We start from the raw sequence: 20299 nt of genomic DNA on the forward strand, positions 1-20299 counted from the left end.
GTGTGTGTGTGTGTGTGTGTGTGTGTGTGTGTGTGTGTGTGTGTGTGTGTGTGTAAAATGCAATATTCTACCCTCCTGTTATTGTGAGGAAACCTTAAAAATCCTAGTCAACCAGTTTTTGTCTTCTCTCTTTCAGGTAACTGTGTGGATAACTCTTCCTGTCCTTGATCCCGTGTACTGTCAAAACAGGCGACACATCCCAACATGAGGACGTACTACTTTTGCACAGACACAGCCAAAGAGATGGAATCTTGGATGAAAGTGATGACAGATGCTGCACTCGTGCAGTCAGAGCCAGTCAAAAGGTTTGTAAGAGCTTTGACAATAAAGTCATGTTTGCTGAGTGGGTGTGTCATTTTTGAATTGCGAGCGCATGGGGGGGGTTTGAAAAAGCCATTTGAGGACAGTTCTTCAAACTAGTACTAACAGCTGTGCATCACGTGGTTCATTTCTAGACTCTGATTTCTGTTTGTACTGGAAGAGAGTACTTTTAAATTCCCTGTTAAGTTCTTCGGCAACACTTCAACACCCACTTTTGACATCTCTGGTCTCTGGGTTTGTTGAAGAAGCTACGATGTTCTTTCATGTTATGTAACTGTTTCAAGCGCTAAAGTTTATTATGGAGTAACATACATAAGACTGTGGGTGCACTGTGAAGGCATGATGCAGGTGGTTTAAGGGATGATGTGCACAGCTGCGCTGGCTGATCAGGATCACTGACTCATCAGAACAGGGTTTTTTTTTTTCCTTCTTCTTTTTTAAACTATGTTAAATATCTGCCATTTGGCAGGCTGCCTGTCTAATGCCCTGCTTTTACATGGGCGAGCAGAAACGTAATGGTAACGAGCAGTGTAATTACACAGAGCAGTAGTGCCTGAAATCCTCTGAAAGTCTCTGCTAAATGGGACCGTGTGATGCTACTATAAGATTATCTTATATAACTACACATTGTTCAAAACAAAAAGGTTCTGTAATTTCATCTTTTTTTTAAATTTACTTCATCGTTTGTTTTGCAGTTGTGTAACTTGAATGCTCGCAGGGCTAAATGTGTGCTCTGCTTGGTTGGTGGAGGCACAGAAAGATGGAGAAGTCATTAAGTGACTAGTGCTGCTATTTGAAAGTATACAAGTGGAAACTCTGAAGGAATGCCTTTTCTGCAGCTCTCTTATTGCTAACCCAGTGAGCCATGCTGCTGAGAGGAATTTGCCAAACTTTGAAGTTGTGACCTTATGTCTGTCTAAGGTCAAGGCATAGTGGCATCTATTACCTCTAGATAACTCCCTAGGGAGCACAGAGTGGTATGCAGGTCTTCTAGACAGGAGGCAAAAGAGAGAAGCAAATGGATTACTGGGATCTGAGCATCACTTTTCTGAAGTGTCTCAGCTGAGGTATTGTTTTACTGGAGATATCTGATTTCCTTTTACACGCCTCCCCTTCTCTGGCAGCTGGAAGAGGCATTGTGCACTTTGCTTTAGTTTGAACTGAATTCACAACATTAGTTGTGTAGTATATTGTAGTATAAACCTAAAAATGTGAATCAAACATCGTTTACAGCAATTCCTACCAAATAATTAGTTGGACATGAATCATCTCACCCAGATTTACGTAAGGGTTAATCACATTAAAGACATTTTAGCCTATTGTCTGAGGTTGTAACAGTTTTTACATGAACAGCAAAAGGAAGGAACGATGCCTGAATACTTAGGTGCAAACTTCCACATGTGCTTGTATGACATCATCCAAGCAAGACGAACAGCAATGCTTCTCAGCTCAAACGTGGCTAAATTGGAAAAAATACAAACACAACAGAAAACCAAGCCAAATACTGTGTGGAATACAATACAAACGTGGAAACCATTTATGGATCCATTCAGAAAACTAAAAGGGCACTTTTCAGCATCAGCAGCTACTTTAGGCCTCATTGGTTTCATATTCATATCAACAAGCATCAAGTTAACAGTTCATGTAGTAATACAGTCTGTAGGATTAAGTTAACAGTGCTTTCAGAGGGGTTGTAAACAGATTACAAAGGCGGGAAGATAAAACAACACGCCACTCTCAGATTTCACTTGAAGACAAGCGTATCTTAAGTCTGGATAATCCAAAATGTCTATTGAAAGAGTTCCAGTGTTTTGTGATTTTTCAAGCCTGAACCTTCTTGTCTCTTTTAGGTTGGACAAACTAAAAGTGGAGCAGTGTGGACCTCAAGAGATCAACCATGTGGCCAACCATAGAACAGAAACCGAAATCCAGAAGAATGAGCGCAACCGTGAGGTTGACCGTGAGCACGCAGCCGTCTCCCCCACCACAGAAGAAGAGGAGAGAAAGCAGCGAGATGCAGAGCGCTACGGCTTCCAGAAGGATGGGGCCGACCGTGAACGTCCACTCACCAAAATAAACAGTATCAAACTGCAGCCAGCGCAGGCGGCAGCCATCAAGGCTAATATGACCTCGCCGCAGCCTCAGACCGAGGTTGACGGATCACAACACAGCCCCCAAGTTAATGGATCTGGAGAACAGCGTCCAGCTAATGGGACTGGAGTCCCTCCTCTGCAAAGTTCCCCACATGAGCCGGATCGCAGCCTGAGTCGGACCAGCTCGATGCAGCAGCTGGAGCAGTGGGTTCGCACACAGAGAGGACGTGGCCAGGACGACGATACCAGAAGGTTGGTTCAGTGCTATGCCCAAAAAAACCCGTCTTGACATGATACTGTATAAGCTTTAAATGTAATTGTTTGATTATAACATGCGTACACTGCAAGAAGAGAAATGATGCTATTCAGATGGCGCTGTCGTCTGTACAGTAGCACCAGTTATCTTCAGATTACTCCACAAGAGTCAAATCTTAGACTGTTTCCACAACATGAAGTCAGATTTGGCTTTATTGGGTGGAAAGTATGAGGCTGGTCTCCTCTTAGTTCTAAGTACTTAAAGTATATTGATGAGGTTTTGATGAGAGGATTTAATAAGCTGGTTCTTGATTCCCATCCCTGGTGTTCACAATTTTGTTAAAAATACATGTTTTAGTCAAGAGATACGTTTGTCATCAGGCTTGTGTTCATATTTGACACAGCTTTGCCTCATTCTGTGGTTATTATTTGTTTTTTTTAACAAATAGACATACACACTCGCTTTAGAGTATACCATGGGCAAAACTAATAAGGCCTCAGTAAATATTTTTGTGTTGGCTCTCTGAGGTAAACATTTAATTCTCTCTCCATTAATCTCTTTCAGCTCCTTTTGTCATGACATGCATGTTCTCTAGACGGATGTGTAGCAGTCACAAGCCTTTATTATAACACTGGTATACTGGGATTTAAAGACCAGTGAGTGTTTTAGCCCGGATCTGTCAGGTCTTCTTATTATTAAGCTCTCCGTACTGACTTTGAACTCACTGAGTAAGTGGAACTTCTTAAAGCCTTGCTGTCAATAGTAAGGTCTAATTTGTTTCTGAGTAGGGAATTGCTTTGCGAGATTCTCTAAAGACACACATGTAAACAGATAAAATAAGAATCATCCTTGTTTGATACTTAATTAGAATGATACTCAGCGTGAAGTGCTTTTCAACTACAAAGTTTAAACCAAACCAACAAATGAAAAGATTCATAACATGGCGTTGCTTTGATAACTGATGTTTTTGACTGGTTATAATCAAAATAAAAGAAATCCAATGAGATTTTTTTTCCAACTATAAACAACTTGTTGCGTCCTTTGAACCTGACAGAGCCTAAAACCACGTTTATCTGGTGTTGTGTATGGAATATATGAAGAATAATCAAATTGTTACACCAACACAGATCATTTTAGGTCTGTGTTGGTGTAACACCATGCAGGTCATCTACTATATCATACATGATTAATTATCTGTTTTTTCTTTTACCCCAGCATCACATCGTACCAGACGCTGCCTAGAAATTTGCCAAGCCATCGGGTACCCTACATGCCTCATTATGGAGATGGATATTGCAGTATGCCCAGGAATAGCATGGCACAGCGGGACAGCATCTGCAGCATGTCCCCATCGGTATATGACCAGGCCATGGGTCCTTCAATGACTGAGAAACGCCGCTCCATGCGCGATGACACCATGTGGCAGTTGTACGAGTGGCAGCAAAGGCAGGCCTACAGCAGGCAGCCAGGGCTGTACAGCAATATGGCCAGTCCCAAAACCATGATCAACTTGTCAGAGCATGCTGCACCGAGCCACTCCATCCCCCCCTCGCCCTCCCATGGCTCCCTGTCGATGTACGGCGGCTACTCTCCAATGAGATCTTACAACATGGGCAACACTCGCTCTGAAATTTCCTCTCCCATCTTCCGAAGAGAGATGACTGTTGAGAGACGGCAGAGGCCACCAGTCAACAAGGTCAGCTAAGAGATGCATAAACGGGAAATGTTCAGTTCACCCTCATAATAACAAAACCGCCTACTATGCAATAGTCTTCAGTCACCCCTTATTTCTTTATATTTTGCTTCCAAGTATCCAGAAAAGTTCTCCAGGCTTTCTGAAGGTCTATCACATTTTTTCTTTGGACACTGGCTGCTTTTTCAATCATTTTCAGTCCAGTCCTTATACGTGACCATTTTCAAAGGAGTGGGGTTTTTTTTGTTCATCAAGCCATTTAACACTGAAAAATGCGCCAGAACCAGTGACCAATGTTGTGTCTACAGATAGCAGACAACTTAGCAAAAAGTCTATTTTAAAGGTATCTTTAACAGCTTGTTGCAAAAAATAATAAAAAAATAAAAGAAATGGCAGGCCTAAAAGTAAGATCTACAGCAAAGGAACATAATCTGAAGCCTCATCAGAAATGGTCTCAATGGAAGAGTGGCTGTAAGAAGCCATTCTTAACAAAGAGCAATGAGGAGAAAAGTTTCAGGTATTTTAAATGACAATAGAGCTGGACTGAAAGTCAGTAGCAGCAGGTCTTATGGAGTGATGATCATTAGTATGGAGGAGATCAGGGGAGATGTAAAACATTATGAATGCAGAAAAGTACTGTCAGGTTTTGATCCACTGTGGACAACAGCCAAAGAAGAGCTTTGAATGTCCTTCAAGAAGCCTGGAGAACTCTTCCTGAAGACAACATACAGAAATTAAAGAAAGCTTGACTAAGAGAGTTCAGGCTGTGCTGAAGAATAAATGAGGTCATACCAAATACTGATCTTCAAACTCATCAGAATTGTGAAAACCCTGTTTGTGCCTACTTTAGTTCCCAAAGTTCAAAAGTGAGGTCATGTGTTTCATTTGTTTTTAAGCAGCACAAACAAAATTACATTCAGCTTTGAGCATATTTATAGTGACAGAAATATGAGAGGGATATATACAAAAATATGCATCAAGGGTAGCAAATGTTTCTTTGTACTTGGATGAACCCCGTGGCTATGGCTGACTATTATATCAAAGATATTTAATGTTGCACATGACAGGCCTTTTTTCATATTAAATCTGTGTTCTGCAGTATGCTTACCTGCCTGATAGGAGGTCTATGCCAGCAGGGATCCCAATCCAGACCATCACTGCCCAGTCTTTACAAGGCAAAACAGTAAGTCTTGGTCTATGTCAGTCTTCTGGCTACCTAGATTTATATCACTGTGCTGTTCAGCTGAGATACTTCATGCTTGGTTTCTGTACACCTATACAGTCTGGGTTTAACTGGATGTCTTTCAAGGACAATGCTGTTTTCTGATGATGCCACCTACTCTACCCTTCTCCCTCTTTCTGTCCTTCATATCCCTCTAAGACATTGTGACAGAACTCTTTCGAGACAGGTTTAGGCAGATCTGTGTTCCAAGTGGTAGGATTTAGGGTGTGTTCACTTCAGGAGCTCCTTAGACTCTCTTCAGTTCAGTGGAGACTTAAAAACCCTGTCACTCAAACTCTCTAAGCCAGGATCAAGAATTTATGTCAGAGCTGCACACAGTTCTCTGTACTCATTGAGCTTGTAAAGTGTGAAGTCAATTCTGTAATGAGTGCCAACTGTTCTGCTGTTTTGAGTGGACATAAAAGATTGTGCATGCTGCTAGCTAACATGGTACTAAATTGCATGAAACGCAAGACTAGAATGCAGCAACTGTTCACCTACTGGGATCCTGGTACCTCTAAATCTCCTATCCTGGTGTGCTCTCTCTCCTTTCTTCTCACCCCCAATCCCTGCCTCACCCCTGCGGTGTGTCCCTGTTTCACTGTGGCGATGCATCCCCCCCCGCCTCCTCCTCTTCCTCCCTCCTCCTTGCAGCCTGAGGAACTGACTTTGCTGCTGATAAAGCTGCGTCGGCAGCAGGCAGAGCTAAACAGTATCCGGGAGCACACTGTAGCACAGCTTATGCAACTAAACATGGATGGCGACAACCCAAAGGTCAGGCCCCCAGGGACATCTCTGCAGGCGTGTATGTTAGCGTGTGGTGTGTATGCCATCTTTATCCACTTCCATTATCCATCTCGATCCGGAGGATTTGTTTGGTCTTCACACATGGCTGATTTAAGAAGGAATTTTCTTCTAACATGACTATGCGTAATGGCTTCATGTTTTTTGTGGACCAGCTACCTTCTCATCAAAATGTGTGGAAATAAAACACTCTTCTTCCAGTTTCAAAATAATTTTGCAACCAGCATCTGACTTAAATCAGTGCATCAGATAATTAGATTTGGGCCATTTTAGCAGGGCAAGCAGCTGATTGAGTCATTTATCCCCCTAAAGAATATAGACAGATGTTATCCGCAGATGAAACTTAAAGCCATTGGCGAGCTTAAAGAGTGACCAACTAATGAGGCTAAGGCCACTGGCATATGTAAAAGTTAATTCAGGATTTTGGGACTTTAAGTCTCCAGACTTAATGCCAGACTGCAGATTTTACCATTAATGATGTAGGTCAACCAGGACTGTTGAAGATTTTTCCATTTTACGGTGTTTTTGTTGTTGTTTTTCTTAATCTACTACTGTGCAGTTAATGCGAGTTTTCCTTGTAGCTATACAAGTTGCCCTGCTTCATTCGTTTATGTTTGCGTCAGCGGACAAACACCACGTTGTGTGGTACTTTGACTTGCCATTGTCTTTGTTTTTTTGCATGCACTCGGTCAAGACTAGTCCTGCAGTGTACTCATTCTGTTACCTTTGAAATTACACCTGGTACCTGACCTGTTTTCTTCACCTTGATTGGTCCTGCTTTCCTTTCTCTCGGGTTATCTTTGGGTACATGACATGCTTGTGTGATTGTGGACGTAAGAGAGAGTGTGACAGAGAGAGCATCAGTGAAAGAATGTGACTTGCCCTTTCTTTTGTCTCACTGTCCTTTTGCCTTTTCTTTGCTCTCTTTTTGCTGCTGATGATAGAACGACATTCTTTCTCACCACCTCCAAAGGAACCTCATGTATTTGGACAATCAGGTGGGGTAATGCATGAATGCATGCCCTGTCTTCTTCTGTCATGACCTCATTTAATGCCTCTGCTTTTATTGTATTAATCCCTGCTCTGCGGCTGTTTTAGTGATTTGCAATCCCGATGCCAGGCTAACTTGTTATCTTTTATTGTGATTTTAAATGGCTAAAAGTTCAGATCGCAGCATTTTTAGCTCACGCTAGTTCATTTACTCACACATTATCTAAATAACTGATCATGACTGTGGACAGTCGTTATTTCTGCCATATAAAGAACACGTAGAGATGAAGGTATCATATTTAACGTCTAAGTGTTTGCAAAGGAATATTAAAGCTTCATCTGCTTTTTTTTAACGATCTTAAGTGCTTTGTGAGTTTTAATTGCTTTGTATATAGCACACAAAGGTCCAGTAAAACCTTTCTAATAATTATAGCAAAAGGAAGCCTTAGATTTGTGTAACCGCTGAGAAATAAGTAATTTTAATTTCCTTGACTTGGACTGATGAACCTTAGCATTTGTGATTTCTTGCACCTCTTGTAAACGCAGTTCTTTTTACATTCCTACACATCAGCGTTTAATGGGAACTTTTCACTGCTAATAAAAATGAACCTTAGAGCTTTGTACTTCCGTGTCTTCCTGCTCCTGCTCCTGAGCGTCTTCTCTCTGTTGCTGTTAACCATCCCTGTCGTCTCTGGATGCACGTTTCTGTGTGAGTCTACCTCATCCGAGAGCGAGAAAGCGAGAGCGAGTGAGGTGTAATCACACTGTGGGTGTTGTCTCAGAAATGAAAAGCTGCTGTAAACTTTCTGACACTTGCTATATCGCTCCTCTCCACACTGGACTAGATGAAGGAAAATGAGCCTTTAATCGTCATGACTCACACTTTGATTGAGAACTCTGCCCCAAGGCCTCAACTTTACCAGCAAGTAAGGCCAGCCTAAGGCTTTGCTCCACCTCATCCTCACCAGTCGCTGTTGTTCTTTTTGGTCTGTTTTGCAATGCTCCTCCTTCGATGTCCAAGTCCTCACGGCATCTTGAGACTGGTCTCCCTGTATCGTTTGTATTGCTAGCACCTCTTCATCCATTGCTTATGACTGTTCCCTCTTATTATTGAGAAGTCATGCTGATGCAGGCATGACTTTTAAGACTTGGAGAATGTATGAATGCTCCACTGTTGGGTTAAATCTCTTCCTCACTGTGGTGTTTGAATTTATTTGTTTATTTATTTTTCAATAATCCTGCGCAGAATGTGTTCCCTCTCATTACCCGAGCCACCTGAACTTAACAAGATGACTCTAATTAATTTGACTTAATTACGTGTTGCTAGTCTTATTGCTTGTCAGTCTAGTTTATTACCAAATAATTCATGTTTTTGTGGAAAACGGCCCCAATTAAGGGCCAGCAGAAGAGCAATCATTAGAGTGAAATGGTTATAGTTAAAGAGAAAAGTATGCACGCGATCTCAGCATCCCATTTAGAATTTATGTTCAGCCTGCCTTTTCTTGATTTTTTTTCTTTTTGTTTCCGCCTGTGCAAGTTAGCCAGACATTTTTCAGACGTAGGGATTAGCTTAATAACCTTAAGCACCACAGCTTCAATCACTGAATCGACTCTATATCTAAAATCTGAGGTGGCGATACTGACGAAGATGAATCCTCATATTTTTTTAATTTAGATTAGCACTTATTTATCTGTCTTCATTACTTCCCCTTCACCCCCACTGGTCATTCTGCTGATGGAAAGGATAAAGGGGCCGGCTTGTGTGTGCCGATGGCTATGACATCACATTGCCACTTTTGAGACGCCCCTCGAGGTGTAAAAGTGTTGCTGAGACTCACCCCGTCACTCATTCACTAGCATACCTCAACAGCTGCATTCCCACCTGTTCAGCTGACAAAAATCTGTCTTCCTCCTCCTCCTCCTCCCTACATCTCTTGTATATTAGTCCACGCCACACAAAACCCACAGTGAAGCTCTTCAAGCTGTGGGAGAGTCTGCATGTTCTGTGTGGAATGCCATGTGGTTCTTAAGCCCCACCTGCTTTTAGCTTTACTATGTTCAGCTGCAAAAAAAAAAAAAAGGTGTTTGTGAGAGAGTGCAGGCGTGGATGTTGATTCAGAAAGTATTTGGACAGCAAGTCACTTTTTTTGTTGCTGTTTTGCTATTTTTGGGCACATTTGATTTGAAATTCAATCATATCTTTGAGGTTAAAGTGCTAGGTGGTGAATCTAAACCTTTTCAGTTATATCAACCGAGGATTTTTTTTTATTTTTTTATAAGGGCTTGACAGGTATTTTATCTGATATGTGATATATTTGTTTGCTGAAAACCAGACTGAAAGCTTAAAACCAGCAATAAGGAAATGGCTCCAGTCGAGTTCTGGCAGAGTGTCACAAATGAATATACAGAGGATGTGCTGTGTCTGTAGGTTGTACACTTTCCAGGAAGGGAATTAAATCTTACACTTGGCACTTTGAGCCTATAGTCATTGAGTCATTTCATATCAAATGTGACTAAAAACACAAAATAACACAGAAATATGTCACTGTCCTGATGTCTGTGGTGTGTACTTATAATATTATAGGTTTAGCAGAGTGGGTGAATGACTATGTGATCTGTTGATTTTTCTGGAAACATGGGATCCAATGCAGCTGCAATGATTTTCTTTGTTTGAGAAGTAGCTGAATGATATCAAGTGGAAACATGGATGACTTTTGGAGTTTTCTGACTAAACACTGACGTTGTAAAATTAATGTAGAAACCATAACCGTACACTTGGGCACTGAACAAAAGTAACAGGGCGCTTTGGCATGCACACGTACACACACAGTCTCTCATTAGTTAACCCCAGATTATGCTGTAGAATACATGATTGGTGGACAAAGCTTATGCGCTAACTTCAGAGTGAAGTAAGCCGGATTGTTTTGTATGTTTTTCCATAAAACCATTGTGCCGATGGAGACAATGACTGTGCATGATGAAACACGAGGCGCAAGAATCAACAGCAGAGACTCTGTTTAGACTGGCCGAGGTCCCACTGCTGGTTTGGTAATGCAAATCGTCTGATTTAGTGAAATATGAGCTCCTTCTGAAGGATAAATCCTGCGGCTCAGTGAGAGAGCTTGGTCTTGACACTGCATTAGATCTCCAGATTCTAATGTGTATGCACAGATTTAGTGCCCCTGTCTAATGCTGTCTCTCTCAACAGATGAGTCCAGAGAACTACAGGGAACAAGCCTATACATGCATGCCAGAAGAAGTGGACACTGATGTAAGTTCAGTGCTGCAGACTTGCATGACATAATGTTCCTTTTAGCTGTACACAGCAGGTCATGACTCGTTATTGGTTTCTCTTCAGACTAAACTTAGCATGCTGTGTGAGCAGGACAAAATGGTCAGGATACAGGAGGAAAAACTGCAGCAGCTGTACAGAGAGAAGGTGACTAATACTGCATTTGTCGTCATGTTCACGCAAAACATTGTCTAAACATGCTTACAAAGATTTGGTATCATGTGCAAAAAATGTAAATTTGAAGGAATGCACAGTTTGCAGTTCCTAAGAGTAAAGTTTCTAAGCATGAAACAGAGCAAGTTAGGAGACAAAGTCTGTAACTATAACTAACTATAGCCTGTAAGTATAACTACCATCATCAGATGGAAAGACTTGTCTGGTTTGCATTGCTTTGTCATATTCAGCAAATCTCACTGACTGTTTTATGTTACTAGTTGATGTGCAGTGATTGTAGGTATATAGAAAAAATATAAAATCATTTCTAGTCAATTTTGAGTCACAGCTGTGCCCTTTGAACTTTGGATAAGACAAATAAGTAGTTTGAAATGCTTTCTTTAGGCTCTGAGAGGGGCTGATGGGCATTTGTGATTATTTTGACATTTTAAAGATGGGATAACCTCCTGTTTAGTGACAAAACAGCTCAAAACAGTGATGTACAGGAAATATTTAAAAATAATCTACTATTCTGAAATAGTCTTACTGAAGTTTTAATGATGACTGTTGTGCTCTGTGTATTTGACATGATGCGTGTTGCTTCAGCACACTCTGGAGACAGCACTTCTGTCAGCTAGCCAGGAGATAGAGTTGGGCTCCGACAACCCGGCTGCCATGCAGAGTGTCGTGCAGCAGAGAGACTTGCTGCAGAGCGGCCTCCTCAGCACTTGCAGAGAGGTGTCCAGAGTTACTGCCGTAAGTAATACAGTGCATTCACACTCCAGACAATGAAGGCCTCTTGGGGTTTTGTTTTTCAGGAGTATTAATAATATGGTCATTTTTCTTTGTTTGTTGCATAATTGTTGTTTCTATCCTCCCCAGGAGGTGGAGCGGTTATGGAGGGAATATGACAGGATGGAAGGAGATGTGACTATGGCTAAGAACAACCTGCTGGAGCAGCTAGAAGCACTGGGAAGCCCTCAGGTAGGAACATTTTTGACAGTGAGTCTGCTCAACTTCTTCTCTCTTAAGGCCATTAAACTCTGAGCATTTTGGGGAAAAAACAGCACAAAATTTGGCATAGTTTGGAAATGATCTTGTAATGTGTAACATATATATACACACACTGACCTCAAGAATCACACTGTGGGGAAAAGAATGAAGCAAAAATCAGGCGATGATGAGCTGGTTCTGGTGTTTTTAAACAAGAAAAGGACGAAACTGAAATTCTGGATTCAGCCAAATCTCAAGAGAAGGCAGCAGCAGGGAGAGTTTCATGGTTTGATCCAGGAGTTGAAGCTGCATCGCGGCTGCTTTCGTACATATTTCAGGATGTCAGCAGGGCAGTTTGAACTCTTGTTGGCAGAGTCGGCACCACATCTGAAGAGACAGAGAAACTATTTCAGAGAGCCAATAGCAATGACTAGCTGTGTGTCTGAAGTTAAATGGTATCATTTTACTATTTCAGAAGCATCGTATCTTCAGTACCGGTGTGCGTTTTGAGCTACTTTGTTGCCAAATGCAGTGGTCAGATTGGTCAGATCGGTTTATTTGCAGGTAAAAAATCTGAAAAATCTATTTAAAAAAACCAAAGTCAACAACTTCGTCCTGTGAGATTATACAGTCAGTGTGAACAGCTGCGTTAAGCATCGATGAGTCTGGAAAATATTTTTAACACACAAATTTTTCGCTTCCATGTGAAAAGACCTGAACTCTAACTCGACATTAAGTGTGTAGAAATATGCTGATAATTTTGTAAACAATCCAGCACTGACACATTTGATGTTTAGTTTGCCATGGCTAAGCATTTCAGTAAGTACTATATACTCACTATACAACTCGCTTCCCACGCTGAACCCGTTAGGTTAGACCGAGTCACTCACGCAGGAAGAGTTCGGCTGTTGCTATGTGATCGAATGATGGGTGCAGATGGATGAAGTGCTGGGGACTTGATTCTTAATTTAATTACCGATTTGGCAAAAGAAGATGTCCCACAGTGCCCTAGGCTAGCAGTAGCAGCTGTGCCTTTCATCTTGACCCAAAGGTGTGTTTACAGAAGTGCTCTTGTTCTGGTTGAGTCACTGTAGTTTTGGTTCTCTGGTTTAGCGTCATGATTTTTTTTTTGCCTGATAGGGTTTTTTTTTAAGGAAGCGCGCTCTCAGTAGCTATCATGATATCATCATTCTTGTGAATTCCTTTTGGCTAAAGTAATGGTGTAGTGAAAATCTGATACTGCGGCTGACCTGCTTGGCATACTTGCAGATTCATACACTGCAGAGCTGCAGAGAAATCTGTAAACCTACTCAACCTTTTTGCAGACACGTTTTCTGGACTTTGGGAGAAAAATATGGAGAGAAGTAAATGGAGATCAAAGCAACACAGGGGGGTGATTGATGACCGTTGCAAGGATAGAGCAGGTCTTAATTAAGTTTGTCTTTTATCTTCTCTTTCATCAAGGAAGAGGTGCAGAGACAAAAAGAAATTGTTCTAGCAGTTGTTCCTGGCTTGTACTGAGTAATGATAATTTAGAATAGAGAAGTCAGAGGGCCAGCAGGGAGTCTGGACATCCTCTTCTTAAGTCCATCTCACAAAGACCAACCTGCCAACAGCGAGGGGGAGATAATTACCTGTCTTTTTTTCTTCCCCTTTTCCAATCCTAATCTCTGCTCTGATTATCGTGTTGTGAGGCTAGTATCTCTCGCAGACAGTTGGAGCCTGATCAGATCTGTGTCTCTGCTGACTGCACACCTTAGCAGATACAGGCATTACCCTTTTACTGTTATTTTACGATGCCATCATGCTAATTTTTTTCACTTCAGCTTTCTGTCTGCCTTCTGTGTGTTAGTTTTATTTGCTATAGACCTCCACCTTAGATCTCAGTCTGCAGGTGTTTTTTTTGTTGTTGTTGTTGTTGTCGTTTGTTGACGTGCGTCTGTTTTCTGTGCACACCCAGACAGAACCACCCAGCCAGCAGCATGTCCGCATCCAGAAGGAGCTGTGGAGGATTCAAGATGTGATGGAGGCCCTGAATAAACACAAAGCCCAGAGAAATGCTCTTGATGGGATGGGTTTCTATGGGCCCAAAGCCAACTTCAGTAAGCACAAAAATGAGGTGAGGCACCACTTGTAGAAAAAGAAAACGGAACACCTGGTCTGACAGGATGCTGAAACAATAAGGCATTTTAAATCATCATTTACTGTTCCTAGCTTTTCAAATGTGAGAAAGAGTTTTTCTTTTTTTTCTGCCTAAGGCTTCAGTCACACAGGCCTAGAAACTGATTAGCAACCATCTGGCAATTACCGGTTGTGAGGCAAAAAAAGTGTATTACCTGACCGGTCATGAGTGATTGGAGGCAATTGGTGTGAAATTAATTGCTAAAGTCCCAGTCAAACAGACCTGGAGACTAGCCAGTGACCTTACTGGCAGTCACCAGTGTGAAGTTGGTGTCAAAGAGGTATATAGTTTGGTTGTTAGTAGGTTGCCTGTAGTTTGTAAGGAAGATGCCGACTTGGCTGCAAAAACAAACTACATGCCAAGCAGTACTGAAACAAACCAGAAACGAAGACCATTTCCCTTTAAAGTAAAAGTTCCGCCATTTGAAATGCATGCATGTTGTGCAGCACTTTTTCAAGTTTCACCTCTGTTGAAAATATCTAGCGTTTGCGAACCAGTTGGCATCTTTCCTGCAAAATGCCACTACAATCCGTATGCTACTAAAGCAGTCGCAAGTTTTTTTTTGTGTAGTGTTCTCTTTGTAATCGTTTTCACGTGACCACAGTCGGCAATCGGCGGTTGTTTAGGAGTTGCTGACTAGTCTCTAGGCCTGTGTAAGGCTTTGGACAGGTGGTTGTCATTACAAGCAAATTAAAGATGTGAGCTTAACGGTAATTTTTTCACCTTTTATTGGAGTTAATTAGTGGGGAAAATTGATCATAAAAAAATAAACCCACATCACCAGCAGTTTTGAAGATGATAATCGACGTAAGCTGAGGGCTCTAAATGCCCACCCCACTCATGGATGGTGTGAGTAGTGGTGTCTGGAGGAATGTGTCACTCAAGCCATAACAGCATCTGGAGCGCTCTCTCTGGCTAATCAACTGTTTAGCCCATCCTGTGGCCCAGAGCTACTCTATACCAGATGGCTGTAGCCCTGAGCCGGTATGGTGGCGCCATGTGTCACCTTGCTTCCTGTGCTGTCATACCCAATATAATCCCCAGGAGGAGGACTCTGTACCCCCACGGCCACCCCTACCCCAGTCCTACGAGCCCAACCCCCCCACCGTGCCCCCTATGCCGTCTCATCCCGGCGTGCGCCCTTCATCACTCCACAAGCCAGAGGACAGGAAGGCCAATCACAGGAATAGCACGCACAGCGTAAGCCTGTTGACCTCTTGGTTGACCCTGCCCTCAGCTGTATCATCCCATGTCCATGATGATGAGTTCACTTTGATTTCCATAAATATTTCGTGTCTGTTGCATTTTTTTTCCATTTGTTCCCGTCATTGTACAGCATAATTTACTTTTCAGTTATTTGGTTGAAGTCCAGCTTGTGTTTTTATTTTTGTTTTGTTTTTTTAAATTTTGTTTTTGACTAAATTACCACATCCCCCTTTTCTGTCTCATCCTTTATGTTGAAATGTAATATTTTTTTGGGTCTGTTTGTTTCGCCATATCGAAGTTTGAATGTGTCTGCCTACCTTTTGTCTGAGTATTTCACACATTTAAATTTAAGGTGGCTCAGTCTGCAGGGTTTTTCCTGTTTTCCGAGCAGGGATTTTGGAGATGAATTAGTGCAGTCGCCTCATGTGCAGGACAGGCAAACCGTTTTTATTGCTTAAATCTATTTGTTTTCATGTTATTTCTGAGGCGTCGATAAACTATAAGTTTATTATGTATGAGTAAATGAAACTACAATTAACAAATACGATTAAAAGAAAATATTTCTATTACAGTGCTTGTTATTTTCCTCTGTAGGGGGCACGAAAACGTCTCAAAGCAGAAAAAACCCTGGTCAATGAAGAATTTTATTTTATTTTTTCATCTTAAGTCATTCTGTAAGAGATAATGACACGCTGAGTTATGCAGAGTTTGTTTACAAACTGACTACATTTCAGAGTTTTTCTCATTTGTGTTGACCTCTTTTTTTTTTTCTTTTTTTTTTTTTACCCCCCAATTTCTCGTCTCCAGGGTCCTGACTACAGACTGTACAAAAGTGAGCCAGAACTCACCACAGTGGCTGAAGTGGATGAGAATAATGGAGAAGACAGATCTGAATATCCATCTGATAGAGAACATGTTGGAAATAAAGGTACTTTGGAGAGATACTGGTGCAGTTTCGCAGTGAAGCCTAGTGTATAAAAATACAATAGAGTGGTCATTTTAGTCTGTATAAAACTGGAGCTTTTTATCATGGGACTAACAAAGTCTACACATTGTGATCGCTCCCTTTTAGAGTATTTGAGGGCTCTCTAGTGGAAACATTTACACGCTCAGAAGGTGAACAGCATATGGAGTGCACTATGCTGTAAATATGGAGTGATTTCTGACACAAACCTTGTCTCTAACACAATTTGAGTTGGCATTTGGATTATTTGGATCTAGGTCAGTATATCACAAAGTAACTCTCTTGGCAACCATAATTTTGCTGGTTACCATGGATACAGTGAGATTTGCACCTGCATGCATCTTTTTAAACTTGGCCAAAACATGTGAGCTATAATATTTGTTTTACTGTATTTAAACTTTCTGCCACCAAACATGTGCTGTGAATAGATGAGCTGAATTTACCACAAAAGGGAAATTGATCTACATTTATTGAAGAGCTTGCAGGTCTTTTTTTTTGTTGGATGGAAAGTGTTAATTAAAATACCACCTGTAATTGACCCTGTCTAATTTTTTACTATAATGTGATTTCAGTTTGACCTTTTATTGATCTCTTGTCTTCTTTTCTGTGGGTAGGTATGTCCTATCCAGTTGGTATCGTCCCACCAAGGACCAAATCTCCAGTGCCTGATTCCTCCTCCATAGCTTCATATGTTACATTAAGAAAGAGCAGGAAGCCTGACCCTAGAACGGTGAGACCTTGGGCTTTAATAATAACTAAAATGTTCTTAGCATTTGTAGATTTGGATCTATCGGACAATAGAAAAACAAACGAAATACAGTCACGATCAGGACTATAGTCAAAAAAAGACTGGTATATATATCTGCAGTTATTTAGATTTGGTAGTATGGCTTTCTGACCTTCCTGCGTTCCTATATACATACTTGGAGGAAGGCCCAGGCAAAGGGGAAACGAGCAGGAATTAAGTCAGATACAGCAGCGGTCCCCAACCCCCGGGTCACGGACCGGTACCAATCCGTGAGTCTTTTGGTACCGGGCCACGATAGTTGAGGCTTGTGTGTGAAATTTATGGGGGTTTTTTAGGGTTTTTATCGGTTTTTATCATTATTTTTTATGGTTTTTATCGTTAACTCAGTTGAAAACTCACATGTGCAGTAAAGGCCAGCTGTCACATGGTGAGGGTGTGACTCATGCTGCCATAAAGTAGATGCCAAACTGTATTTAAACAGTTTCCAGCCACGAATCCTATCAACTTAAACACACTAACCATATCATTAGTGCACCACACTGCAGGGTGTGTCCTGCTTTTGCTGCGCCTGTGTAACTTTGTTTGACCGTTAATGGACATGTAGTACAAATGAAAATAGATAAACGCACAATATTTCTCTAGGCTTATGTGCTTTAGCACTTGGTGCTAAGAGAGCATGCCTAAGGCGTAAGAGTTCAACTTTAGATCCTGGGAGAAATGACAAATGAGTTTCAGTGGACTCATCTCTGTGCTTGTCCTGTTAGACCTCAGTGCGGCATTCAGTACTGTTGACCATAATATTTTATTACAGAGATGTACAGTGCATGCCATAATTATTAAAGGTACTGCGTTGGAGTGGTTTGAATCATATCTATCTAATGAACAGCAATAACATACATTTTCATTGCTATGCAGGTGACACCCAGCTTCATCTGTCATTAAAGTTTCATGATGCACACAAATTGGTTAAACTGCAGGAACATCTTAAAGAAATAAAGACCTGGATGAGCTCTAATTTCCTGCTTCTGAATTTGGATAAAACTGAGGTTGTTGTACACACTGCAGGGTGTGTCCTGCTTTACTGTGTCAGTGTGAGTATGAACATGGATCGATGTGTAATGAAAATAGGTGATTGCACAAACTCCCTCTAGGCTTATGTACTTCAGCCTATGGTATTAAAAGAGTATGCACTTAGGTCCCAGGATATCTTGGACAGTGGGGACTATGTCCTTGACCTCTGGACCGAGTTCACATCTGCCTACCCTCCAGTGTGGCACAGACCTGAGAATGAACAACTTCTCCTCAGTTCACTTCACATCAGCCTCTCCTGCTCAGGCATTAACAAGCCCCCAGCCGCTCTGAGTGCACCCATGTGTTCCAGCGGGAGCGTGCAAGCGCACAACAGCCAGGTTGTTTGGCCTTTTGCCAAATGTAGCTCAAAGAGAGCAAATATTTAACAATTTCTCAGTCATTATGTTAAGTCCAAAGTGTCTGTCCTGTTTGTTACTTTTGTTTAAAAAAAGTAAATGTTTTCTAGTACATACATTAAGGGTAGAGATTATTCTTCTTTGTAAAGTTTAGACTTTTTTTAAACCGTGCCTAGTTCATCACGCTGCAAATGCTGCGTCATGTGAAACAACCTAAGTAGGCAATGACACCATGTAACTTCAGATCTCTACCATGCACACAATTGGGGATCACAGTAAAAAAAGTTACCATGGCGGCAACCTCGTAGTGCTGAATGTCTTCACAGTAATGCTATATCATTATTAAATTATATTCTGTTGTCGTCTCTGGCCAACAGGAGCGTCCACGCAGTGCAGTGGAGCAGCAGCTGTGTGCTGTGGAGAGCAGCCGACCCAGGATGAGCGTGGAGGAGCAGCTGGAGAGGATCCGTCGCCACCAGCAGGGTACCCTCAGGGAGAAGAAAAAAAGCCTCAGCATCAGGGGTAGCAGCCAGGAGAACACACCCTCTCGCAGCCACTCATTTACTAAAGAAAACCATTACCGCAACACGCAGGTACTGGCTGAGTGACTCAGACCCTATTTGACATTAGGGTAGCTCTGAAGTCAGAAGATGTTCATATGATATAATGTCTCTGCTTCTTTTATGTTTCATAATTTATTTCTTTTAGTTTCAAGTGAGACGCAGAGATGAGGTGATAAGCAGTGACATTCAGGAGCTGGAGGCCTCTCTCAGGCAGCAGGAGGTGGTGGGGGAGCAGGAGACGCCCGCTGAGGAGATAGCTCGTCTCAAAGAATCCTCCCAGGCTGATCACTTTAATGTCGACCGAGAGGTACGGCACAGCAGTTAGCCGTCGTTCCCATCAGCCTGCTGGTTTTTTTACAAGCCATTACTCAGAGGGCTAATACTGTCATGGGCAAATTATTATGAAGGTGCCGTTTACCAACAGAACATCATGTATTATCAATTCTATTGTTAATACTGCAGGAAAAAAAAGTTTCAACTGGAATGGAGAAGTTAACAACTTATAACTGTATAAGCGTTGTTCAGGCTAACTGAACATTACACAAAGGCCTCTGCGCCAAAATCTTTTCATGGGATGCTCATAAGCTACCAACATGATTTGCATGACTTGCTGCCTTGAGAAGAGTTCACGGCCTTGCTTTAGATTACATCGGTGAACTTCTTACAGTTGATCTCTGCGTAGTACAGAATGCCTCGGAGTAATTGACAGTGACACTCCATTTACTTCTAAACACCCAAAATGTGAAATAGTCTTCCTGCACAATAGATGCCGATCAGGGTAATAATGTTGTTTGCACAGAAGTGGAATTTTCTGTGTCAGTTTAGAAAACCATTCATTTGTACCAAATGTGCTAAATAAGTGTTTCTTGTCTGGTGGCTGTTCCACAGCTTTCTGTGCCTGACAAAGTGCTCATTCCTGAGCGTTACATTGAATCGGACCCTGAGGAGGCTCTGAGTCCTGAGCAGGAGGCTGATAAGCAGAGAAAAGTCGACCGCATCAAAGCCCTCATAGCCAAAAACAGGTAAGCACACTGTCATGATCCATCTAAATCAGTAATCGGTTATTAGCATGGACAGGTCTGCTCAAGCCTTGAATATTAGATAAGGATACTACGGTGAAAGAGCCAGCTTTGCAGGTGAGCAGATGTCGTGCATGAAATTCCTTCTAAAACTAAAAGGTAAGTTTAGGGTCATAGCATAGATGTCTCATGCGCTTAGCATGCAGATCCATGCCTCAAATGTGCAGAAAAGGTCTATTTGCTCATCTCTGAGCCACTGTGGCATTTTATTCTAAATGTCAGTGCCCTCATATTGATTTTTAAAAACTGGCCTGTTTGTTGGTAATTAGAAGTTGTCCGTCGCATGCTGTAGAGAAAACCTTGCTGTTTTGTG

At 41.7% G+C, this 20299-nt stretch overlaps 1 protein-coding gene across 13 annotated transcripts in view; it reads left to right on the plus strand.

Annotated features, from left to right (window-relative positions):
• Window positions 1-20299, plus strand: part of LOC102312117 (pleckstrin homology domain-containing family A member 5) — an 84317-nt gene that overhangs the window by 62292 nt on the left and 1726 nt on the right. For 4 of the 13 annotated variants that reach the window (XM_014335765.2, XM_014335768.2, XM_014335766.2 and 1 more), the window contains 18 exons: window positions 190-305; window positions 2172-2666; window positions 3886-4366; window positions 5463-5546; window positions 6240-6359; window positions 7334-7387; window positions 8225-8305; window positions 10588-10650; window positions 10738-10818; window positions 11431-11580; window positions 11707-11808; window positions 13778-13936; window positions 15044-15199; window positions 16013-16133; window positions 16784-16899; window positions 18722-18937; window positions 19053-19214; window positions 19796-19929. In XM_014335765.2, coding sequence (XP_014191251.1) covers window positions 190-305; window positions 2172-2666; window positions 3886-4366; window positions 5463-5546; window positions 6240-6359; window positions 7334-7387; window positions 8225-8305; window positions 10588-10650; window positions 10738-10818; window positions 11431-11580; window positions 11707-11808; window positions 13778-13936; window positions 15044-15199; window positions 16013-16133; window positions 16784-16899; window positions 18722-18937; window positions 19053-19214; window positions 19796-19929 — 2891 coding nt within the window. Of the gene's footprint in view, window positions 1-136; window positions 306-2171; window positions 2667-3885; window positions 4367-5462; window positions 5547-6239; window positions 6360-7333; window positions 7388-8224; window positions 8306-10587; window positions 10651-10737; window positions 10819-11430; window positions 11581-11706; window positions 11809-13777; window positions 13937-15043; window positions 15200-16012; window positions 16134-16783; window positions 16900-18721; window positions 18938-19052; window positions 19215-19795; window positions 19930-20299 lie in introns of all 13 variants that reach the window. The other 9 variants (XM_014335770.2, XM_042221965.1, XM_042221968.1 and 6 more) reach the window with 8 other exon arrangements.

The sequence above is a fragment of the Haplochromis burtoni genome, unplaced genomic scaffold (genome assembly GCF_018398535.1).
Source record: "Haplochromis burtoni strain Fernald_Lab_line unplaced genomic scaffold, NCSU_Asbu1 Contig_77, whole genome shotgun sequence".
NCBI classification, from domain to species: Eukaryota; Metazoa; Chordata; class Actinopteri; order Cichliformes; family Cichlidae; genus Haplochromis; species Haplochromis burtoni.